General features: G+C 70.3%; 1 protein-coding gene across 1 annotated transcript in view; it reads left to right on the top strand.

Annotated features, from left to right (window-relative positions):
* The window catches only part of LOC147110836 (intraflagellar transport protein 122 homolog), a 117451-nt gene that overhangs the window by 90867 nt on the left and 17334 nt on the right, over positions 1-9250 (top strand). Inside the window, exon 13 of the mRNA XM_085999970.1 lies at positions 6959-7156. Coding sequence (XP_085856096.1) covers positions 6959-7156 — 198 coding nt within the window. The remainder of the gene's footprint in view (positions 1-6958; positions 7157-9250) is intronic.

Below are 9250 nucleotides of genomic sequence, written 5' to 3'. Positions count from 1 at the left end.
CGCGCGCTCTCTTCCCCCCCCCCCCCCAGTCGCGCGCGCGCTCTCTTCCCCCCCCCAGTCGCGCGCGCGCTCTCTTCCCCCCCCCCAGTCGCGCGCGCGCTCTCTTCCCCCCCCCCAGTCGCGCGCGCGCTCTCCCTCTCCCCCCCCCAGTCGCGCGGCGCGCTCTCTTTCCCCCCCCAGTCGCGCGCGCGCTCTCTTCCCCCCCAGTCGCGCGCGCCGCTCTCTTCCCCCCCCAGTCGCGCGCGCGCTCTCTTCCTCCCCCCCAGTCGCGCAGCGCGCGCTCTCTTCCCCCCCCAGTCGCGCGCAGCGCTCTCTTCCCCCCCCCCGAAGTCGCGCGCGCGCTCTCTTCCCCCCCCCGAGTCGCGCGCGCTCTCTTCCCCCCCCCCCGAGTCGCGCGCAGCGCTGCGCTCTCTTCCCCCCCCCGAGTCGCGCGCAGCGCGCTCTCTTCCCCCACCCGAGTCGCGCGCGCTGCGCGCTCTCTTCCCCCCCCCAGTCGCGCACTGCGCTCGCGCTCTCTTCCCCCCCCAGTCGCGCGCTAGCGCTCTCTTCCCCCCCCCAGTCGCGCGCGCGCGCTCTCTTCCCCCCCCAGTCGCGCGCGCGCTCTCTTCCCCCCAGTCCGTCGCGCAGCGCTCTCTTCCCCCCCCAGTCGCGCGGCGCTCTCTTCCCCCCCCAGTCGTCCGCGCGCGCTCCTCTTCCCCCCCCCCCAGTCGCGCGCGCGCTCTCTTCCCCCCCAGTCGCAGCGCCGGCTCTCTTCCCCCCCCAGTCGCTGCGCTGCGCTCTCTTCCCCCCCAGTCGCGCGCGCGCTCTCTTCCCCCCCCCAGTCGCGCGCGCGCTCTCTTCCCCCCCCAGTCGCGCGCGCGCTCTCTTCCCCCCCCCAGTCGCGCGCGCGCTCTCTTCCCCCCCCCAGCGCGCGCGCGTCTCTTCCCCCCCCCCAGTCGCGCGCGCGCTCTCCCTTCCCCCCCCAGTCGCGCGCAGCGCTCTCTTCCCCCCCCCAGTCGCGCGCGCGCTCTCTTCCCCCCCCCAGTCGCGCGCGCGCTCTCTTCCCCCCCCAGTCGCGCGCAGCGCTCTCTTCCCCCCCCAGTCGCGCGCTGGCGCTCTCTTCCCCCCCCCAGTCCGCGCGCGCGCTCTCTTCCCCCCCCAGTCGCGCGCTAGCGCTCTCTTCCCCCCCAGTCGCGCGCGCGCTCTCTTCCCCCCCAGTCGCGCGCGCGCTCTCTTCCCCCCCCCAGTCGCGCGCAGCGCTCTCTTCCCCCCCCAGTCCGCGCGTCGCGCTCTCTTCCCCCCCCAGTCGCGCGCGCGCTCTCTTCCCCCCCCCAGTCGCGCGCGCGCTCTCTTCCCCCCCCAGTCGCGCGCAGCGCTCTCTTCCCCCCCCCCAGTCGCGCGCGCGCTCTCTTCCCCCCCCAGTCGCGCGCGCGCTCTCTTCCCCCCCCCCAGTCGCGCGCAGCGCGCTCTCTTCCCCCCCCAGTCGCGCGCGCGCTCTCTTCCCCCCCCAGTCGCGCGCGCGCTCTCTTCCCCCCCCAGTCGCGCGCGCGCTCTCTTCCCCCCCCAGTCGCGCGCGCGCTCTCTTCCCCCCCCAGTCGCGCGCTGCGCTCTCTTCCCCCCCAGTCGCGCGCGCGCTCTCTTCCCCCCCCAGTCGCGCGCGCGCTCTCTTCCCCCCCCAGTCGCGCGCGCGCTCTCTTCCCCCCCCAGTCGCGCGCGCGCTCTCTTCCCCCCCCCAGTCGCGCGCGCGCTCTCTCCCTTCCCCCCAGTCGCGCGCGCGTCTCTTCCCCCCCCCAGTCGCGCGCGCGCTCTCTTCCCCCCCCCAGTCGCGCGCGCGCTCTCTTCCCCCAGTCGCGCGCGCGCTCTCTTCCCCCCAGTCGCGCGCGCGCTCTCTTTCCCCCCCCAGTCGCGCGCGCTGCGCTCTCTTCCCCCCCCAGTCGCGCGCTACCCCAGTAGCCAGCTGCGCTCTCTTCCCCCCCCCGAGTCGCGCGCGCTCTCTTCCCCCCCCGAGTCGCGCGCGCTCTCTTCCCCCCCGAGTCGCGCGCGCTCTCTTCCCCCCCCGAGTCGCGCGCAGCGCTCTCTTCCCCCCCCAGTCGCGGCGCAGCGCTCTCTTCCCCCCCAGTCGCGCGCGCGCTCTCTTCCCCCCCCCAGTCGCGCGCGCGCTCTCTTCCCCCCCCAGTCGCGCGCGCGCTCTCTTCCCCCCCAGTCGCGCGCGCGCTCTCTTCCCCCCCCCAGTCGCGCGCGCGCTCTCTTCCCCCCCAGTCGCGCGCGCGCTCTCTTCCCCCCCCAGTCGCGCGCGACGCTCTCTTTCCCCCCCCAGTCGCGCGCGCGCTCTCTTCCCCCCCAGTCGCGCGTCGCGCTCTCTTCCCCCCCCAGTCGCGCGCGCGCTCTCTTCCCCCCCCAGTCGCGCGCAGCGCGCTCTCTTCCCCCCCCCAGTCGCGCGCAGCGCTCTCTTCCCCCCCCCAGTCGCGCGCGCGCTCTCTTCCCCCCCCAGTCGCGCGCTGCGCGCCTCTTCCCCCCCCGAGTCGCGCGCGCTCTCTTCCCCCCCCCGAGTCGCGCGCGCTCTCTTCCCCCCCCCGAGTCGCGCGCGCTCTCTTCCCCCCCCCCGAGTCGCGCGCGCGCGCGCTCTCTTCCCCCCCGAGTCGCGCGTGCGCGCGCTCTCTTCCCCCCCCAGTCGCGCGCTGCGCGCTCTCTTCCCCCCCCAGTCGCGCGCGCGCTCTCTTCCCCCCCCCAGTCGCGCGCGCGCTCTCTTCCCCCCCCCAGTCGCGCGCGCGCTCTCTTCCCCCCCCCAGTCGCGCGCTCTCTTCCCCCCAGTCGCGCGCTCTCTTTCCCCCCCCAGTCGCGCGCTCCCTTTCCCCCCCCAGTCCAGTCGCGCGCGCGCTCTCTTCCCCCCCAGTTGCGCGCGCGCTCTCTTCCCCCCCAGTCGCGCGCGCGCTCTCTTCCCCCCCAGTCGCGCGCGCGCTCTCTTCCCCCCCCAATTGCGCGCGCGCTCTCTTCCCCCCCCAGTCGCGCGCGCGCTCTCTTCCCCCCCCCCAGTCGCGCGCAGCGCTCCCTTCCCCCCCCAGTCGCGCGCAGCGCTCTCTTCCCCCCCCAGTCGCGCTGCGCGCGCTCTCTTCCCCCCCCCAGTCGCGCGCGCGCTCTCTTCCCCCCCCAGTCGCGCGCGCGCTCTCTTCCCCCCCCAGTCGCGCGCTGCGCGCTCTCTTCCCCCCCCCAGTCGCGCGCACGCGCTCTCTTCCCCCCCCCAGTCGCGCGCACGCGCTCTCTTCCCCCCCCCAGTCGCGCGCGCGCTCTCTTCCCCCCCAGTCGCGCGCGCGCGCTCTCTTCCCCCCCCCAGTCGCGCGCGCGCTCTCTTCCCCCCCCAGTCGCGCGCAGCGCTCTCTTCCCCCCCCAGTCGCGCGCGCGCTCTCTTCCCCCCCCCAGTCGCGCGCAGCGCTCTCTTCCCCCCCCCCAGTCGCGCGCGCGCTCTCTTCCCCCCCCCCAGTCGCGGCGCGCGCTCTCTTCCCCCCCCAGTCGCGCGCGCGCTCTCTTCCCCCCCCCAGTCGCGCGCGCGCTCTCTTCCCCCCCCCAGTCGCGCGCGCGCTCTCTTCCCCCCCCCCCAGTCGCTGCGCCGCGCTCTCTTCCCCCCCCCCCAGTCGCGCGCGCGCTCTCTTCCCCCCCCCCCAGTCGCGCGCGCGCTCTCTTCCCCCCCCCAGTCGCGCGCGCGCTCTCTTCCCCCCCCCCCAGTCGCGCGCAGCGCTCTCTTCCCCCCCCCCAGTCGCGCGCGCGCTCTCTTCCCCCCCCCCAGTCGCGCGCGCGCTCTCTTCCCCCCCCAGTCGCGCGCGCGCTCTCTTTCCCCCCCCCAGTCGCGCGCGCGCTCTCTTCCCCCCCCAGTCGCGCGCGCGCTCTCTTCCCCCCCCAGTCGCGCGCGCGCTCTCTTCCCCCCCCCAGTCGCGCGCCGCGCTCTCTTCCCCCCCCCAGTCGCGCCAGCGCGCTCTCTTCCCCCCCCAGTCGCGCCGCGCGCTCTCTTCCCCCCCCAGTCGCGCCGCGCGCTCTCTTCCCCCCCCAGTCGCGCCGCGCGCTCTCTTCCCCCCCAGTCGCGCCCGCGCTCTCTTCCCCCCCAGTCGCGCCCGCGCTCTCTTCCCCCCCAGTCGCGCCCGCGCTCTCTTCCCCCCCAGTCGCGCCCGCGCTCTCTTCCCCCCCAGTCGCGCCCGCGCTCTCTTCCCCCCCAGTCGCGCCCGCGCTCTCTTCCCCCCCAGTCGCGCCCGCGCTCTCTTCCCCCCCAGTCGCGCCCGCGCTCTCTTCCCCCCAGTCGCGCCCGCGCTCTCTTCCCCCCCAGTCGCGCCCGCGCTCTCTTCCCCCCCAGTCGCGCCCGCGCTCTCTTCCCCCCCAGTCGCGCCCGCGCTCTCTTCCCCCCCAGTCGCGCCCGCGCTCTCTTCCCCCCCAGTCGCGCCGCGCTCTCTTCCCCCCCAGTCGCGCCCGCGCTCTCTTCCCCCCCAGTCGCGCCCGCGCTCTCTTCCCCCCAGTCGCGCCGCGCTCTCTTCCCCCCAGTCGCGCGCGCGCTCTCTTTCCCCCCCCAGTCGCGCGCGCGCTCTCTTCCCCCCCCAGTCGCGCGCGCGCTCTCTTCCCCCCCCCCCAGTCGCGCGCGCGCTCTCTTCCCCCCCCCAGTCGCGCGCGCGCGCTCTCTTCCCCCCCCAGTCGCGCGCGCGCTCTCTTCCCCCCCCAGTCGCGCGCGCGCTCTCTTCCCCCCCCAGTCGCGCGCGCGCGCTCTCTTCCCCCCAGTCGCGCGCGCGCTCTCTTCCCCCCCCAGTCGCGCGCGCGCTCTCTTCCCCCCCCAGTCGTGCGCGCGCGCTCTCTTCCCCCCCCAGTCGCGCGCGCGCTCTCTTCCCCCCCCAGTCGCGCGCGCGCTCTCTTCCCCCCCCAGTCGCGCTGCGCGCGCTCTCTTCCCCCCCAGTCGCGCCCGCGCTCTCTGCCCCCCAGTCGCGCGCGCGCTCTCTTCCCCCCCAGTCGCGCGCGCGCTCTCTTTCCCCCCCAGTCGCGCGCGCGCTCCCTTCCCCCCCCAGTCGCGCGCAGCGCTCTCTTCCCCCCCCCAGTCGCGCGCGCGCTCTCTTCCCCCCCAGTCGCGCGCGCGCTCTCTTCCCCCCCCAGTCGCGCGCGCGCTCTCTTCCCCCCCCAGTCGCGCACGCGCTCTCTTCCCCCCCCAGTCCGCGCGCGCGCTCTCTTCCCCCCCCAGTCGCGCGCGCGCGCTCTCTTCCCCCCCCCAGTCGCGCGCGCGCTCTCTTCCCCCCCCAGTCGCGCGCGCGCTCTCTTCCCCCCCCAGTCGCGCGCGCGCTCTCTTCCCCCCCCAGTCGCGCGCGCGCTCTCTTCCCCCCCCAGTCGCGCGCGCGCTCTCTTCCCCCCCCAGTCGCGCGCAGCGCTCTCTTCCCCCCCCCAGTCGCGCGCGCGCTCTCTTCCCCCCCCAGTCGCGCGCGCGCTCTCTTCCCCCCCCAGTCGCGCGCAGCGCTCTCTTCCCCCCCCAGTCGCGCGCGCGCTCTCTTCCCCCCCCAGTCGCGCGCGCGCTCTCTTCCCCCCCCAGTCGCGCGCGCGCTCTCTTCCCCCCCCAGTCGCGCGCGCGCGCTCTCTTCCCCCCCCAGTCGCGCGCGCGCGCTCTCTTCCCCCCCCAGTCGCGCGCGCGCTCTCTTCCCCCCCCAGTCCGCGCGCGCGCTCTCTTCCCCCCCCAGTCGCTCGCGCGCTCTCTTCCCCCCCCAGTCGCGCGCGCGCTCTCTTCCCCCCCCCAGTCGCGCGCAGCGCTCTCTTCCCCCCCCCAGTCGCGCGCGCGCTCTCTTCCCCCCCCAGTCGCGCGCGCGCTCTCTTCCCCCCCCAGTCGCGCGCGCGCTCTCTTCCCCCCCCAGTCGCGCGCGCGCTCTCTTCCCCCCCCAGTCGCGCGCGCGCTCTCTTCCCCCCCCCCAGTCGCGCGCGCGCTCTCTTCCCCCCCCAGTCGCGCGCGCGCTCTCTTCCCCCCCCAGTCGCGCGCGCGCTCTCTTCCCCCCCCCAGTCGCGCGCGCGCTCTCTTCCCTCCCCAGTCGCGCGCGCGCTCCCTTCCCCCCCCAGTCGCGCGCGCGCGCGCTCTCTTCCCCCCCCGAGTCGCGCGCGCTCTCTTCCCCCCCCGAGTCGCGCGCGCTCTCTTCCCCCCCCGAGTCGCGCGCGCTCTCTTCCCCCCCCGAGTCGCGCGCAGCGCGCGCTCTCTTCCCCCCCCGAGTCGCGCCAGCGCGCGCGCTCTCTTCCCCCCCCCGAGTCGCGCGCGCTCTCTTCCCCCCCCCCAGTCGCGCGCGCGCGCGCTCTCTTCCCCCCCCCAGTCGCGCGCGCGCTCTCTTCCCCCCCCCCAGTCGCGCGCGCGCTCTCTTTCCCCCCCCCAGTCGCGCGCGCGCTCTCTTCCCCACCCCAGTCGCGCGCGCGCTCTCTTTCCCCCCCCAGTCGCGCGCTCTCTTCCCCCCCAGTCGCGCGCTCTCTTTCCCCCCCCAGTCGCGCGCTCTCTTCCCCCCCCAGTCGCGCGCTCCCTTTCCCCCCCCAGTCGCGCGCTCCCTTTCCCCCCCCAGTCGCGCGCTCTCTTTCCCCCCCCGTCGCGCGCTCTCTTCCCCCCCCCAGTCGCGTGCTCTCTTTCCCCCCCCAGTCGCGCGCTCTCTTTTCCCCCCAGTCGCGCGCCCTCTCTCTCTTCCAACAACAGCATGCCCTCAAAAAAAGCTTCGGCACCGACGGGCTCTCCAGCTAGCAATCCTATAAGTTAGATGCAGGTGGGATTAGGAGAGGTGGCTTTTTTGGCCATTTCATTTGTTAGATGTGATTCTCAGTCAGCCTGCCAATATCCATTACCGGAATTTATTGGTGCTGTTGGGCTCTGTCTCTCCTCCGTTGCCTTATCCTATTATAGCCGATAGTTATCCCCAACAGTGCTCCTGATTCTGTGCTCCTTTTTTGTCTTAAATTAATACTGATTAATAACAACCCATCAAAAATTCCTCCTGTGTAGGAGCCGAATGCTAACAGTGTGGCTTGGAATACCCAGTGTGAGGATATGCTTTGTTTCTCTGGTGGCGGTTTTCTCAACATCAAAGCCAGTAACTTTCCGGTGCACCAGCAGAAGCTCCAGGGTTTTGTGGTGGGCTACAACGGCTCCAAGATCTTCTGCCTGCATGTGTACGCCATGTCTGCAGTCGAGGTCCCACAGGTATAAACTGACGGATTGTCGGGGGGGTGGTTGGATATGATCAAAAGTGGGAATACAGTTTTGCCGATGCTTTCGTGAGTAAATGAAGTATGGTACTGAGACCAGAGAAGTCCCTGGTTAGAATTAGCTGATCTCAGCCAGGGTAGCAGCTGGTGCTGTTCAATTGGCTTCAGCAACATTGCACTAATGAGGGGGATATAAAATCATCCAGGGGTACCATTCCTAATGATTATCCAGTGACCCCTGCTGGAAGTGCATGTGCGATGGAGACAGAATTGGGCCTGGATGTGTTGCCCTCTATGGGTGAATAGCCTGCAGACACTTGCTGTCTGGGCTCACACATAGGCCGGAATTTTCCCCTGAAAAAACGGGTGGGTTTGGTGCGTGGGGGCAGGTATTAAATTGTTAAAAATGGGATTCCCGACTTGACCCTGCCTCCAACCCACCCACCCACTTCCGAGTTTAACGGGAGTGGACAGCCAACCCGCTCCCAGGGGGCAGTACCTTTATTTAAATATTGTAATGAGATGGCTGCCTCTTTTTTCATCTCTGTTTTGAATTTAACTGCATGTGGACGGGTTTCACACAATTCGTGAAACATGGCAGTTAAACCGAGGCAGGGACTGCTGGATCCAGGAGGTAAGTGGCTTTACACCTACTTCCTGGATCCAGGGTCCCTACCTAACCCATCCCCCGTGATCAGAGACCCTACCATGTGGCCTCCGATCCTCACCATGAGGCCTCCCCACCCCAATCCCACCGATTGATACTGAGGCTGGCCTCGATCATCTCTTTCCCCCCCCCCCCCGCCGCACCAATCCTTGACCTCCCCTCCTGATCCTTGACCTAGCCTATGTTGATCCCTAACCCCCCCTGCTGATCCCCGACCTCGCCTAAGCCAATCCCCAACTCCCCCTGCTGATCCCAGATCCGCTGCTGATTCTCCAACCCACTCCCGATCCCCTGCTGATTCTCCAACCCCCCTCCCGATCCCCTGCCAATCCTCCCAATCCCCTGCTGATCCTCCAACCCCCTCCCGATCACCGACCCCGTGGCCCCCACCCCCCAGATTTGCCGACCGCCCACCCCCCGCCACGATCCCTGACCATGTCTTCCCAGCAATCCCTCGCCCGGACCGACCTCTCGCATCTGAGGCCTACCTGCCTGCAGCCAGCCAGTGCCTCAATCTGGCTGGCTACGGGCGGGAATCCGAGGCCTCACATTCAAATCAGGCCCTGCCGTTAAAGTCGACAGTGCCTGCAGGAAACCTGGCCTCCCTTGGTTCCTGCCTGTCTCGGAGGCCCCCTGCCCCAACCCGGCTCCCTTGAGAAAATTCCAGCCATAAAGAGGTCACTAGGCGAGTTACGGGAGGCCTGCTGCAACCCCTGGATGCTGCTCCAGTAAGGGAAAGCAGCTTCAGAAGAAAATTGGCAAAACAATGGATTCTTTTAAAACTGGGGATATTGGTGATTCGATAGAGTGGTAAAAAGTGGATTCCTAACCTGTTAAAATGTTGTTCTCAATTAAACTGTTGGGCGTATGTGGGGGCGGAGGAAACCTAGCATTGATTAAAGGCTTTCAATCCAGTTTGGAAGCCGATTACAGAGACATAATGGCAAGACCTTGAGCAGGATGTGTGCCTGCTTTCTCCATGGGGCATCCTAGATGTGGGAAACCTAAAGTAGGGTAAAAACATTTATGAAAAAGGGAAATATGGAAAGCTGGATGGTGTCAATTGTATTTAGTAGTATAAACCGATTCAGTTGGGAAACTGGGTTAGATACTGGCTCAAATCCAGCCCAGGCCAATTGGCTGGAAGGTTGCCTTGTCTGCTGATTGAGGTTCCTATGTGAAATGAGTTTGGGGCAGCCTCAGTCCAATTCCTGATGGGCAGAGGTCTACAGCACAAAACTGCTGTTAATTTACCACTAATTGGTACTAAACTGGCAGTCTCCCAATAAGATGACTGGTGCAGTGAATGGAGAAAAATGGTGCAGGAGAGAGAAACCTCTTCTGAGTTGGGGCTGACACCCATTGCTGGGGAAGAGCAGAGAGTCCTTTTCTTTGTATCTAACTAATAAATCTGCTTTGCTA

The sequence above is a fragment of the Somniosus microcephalus genome, chromosome 11, assembly GCF_052327205.1.
Source record: "Somniosus microcephalus isolate GS21.2 chromosome 11, FLI_Smic_1.0, whole genome shotgun sequence".
Lineage (NCBI taxonomy): Eukaryota > Metazoa > Chordata > Chondrichthyes > Squaliformes > Somniosidae > Somniosus > Somniosus microcephalus.
This window is presented reverse-complemented; position numbering and strand designations above follow the sequence as displayed.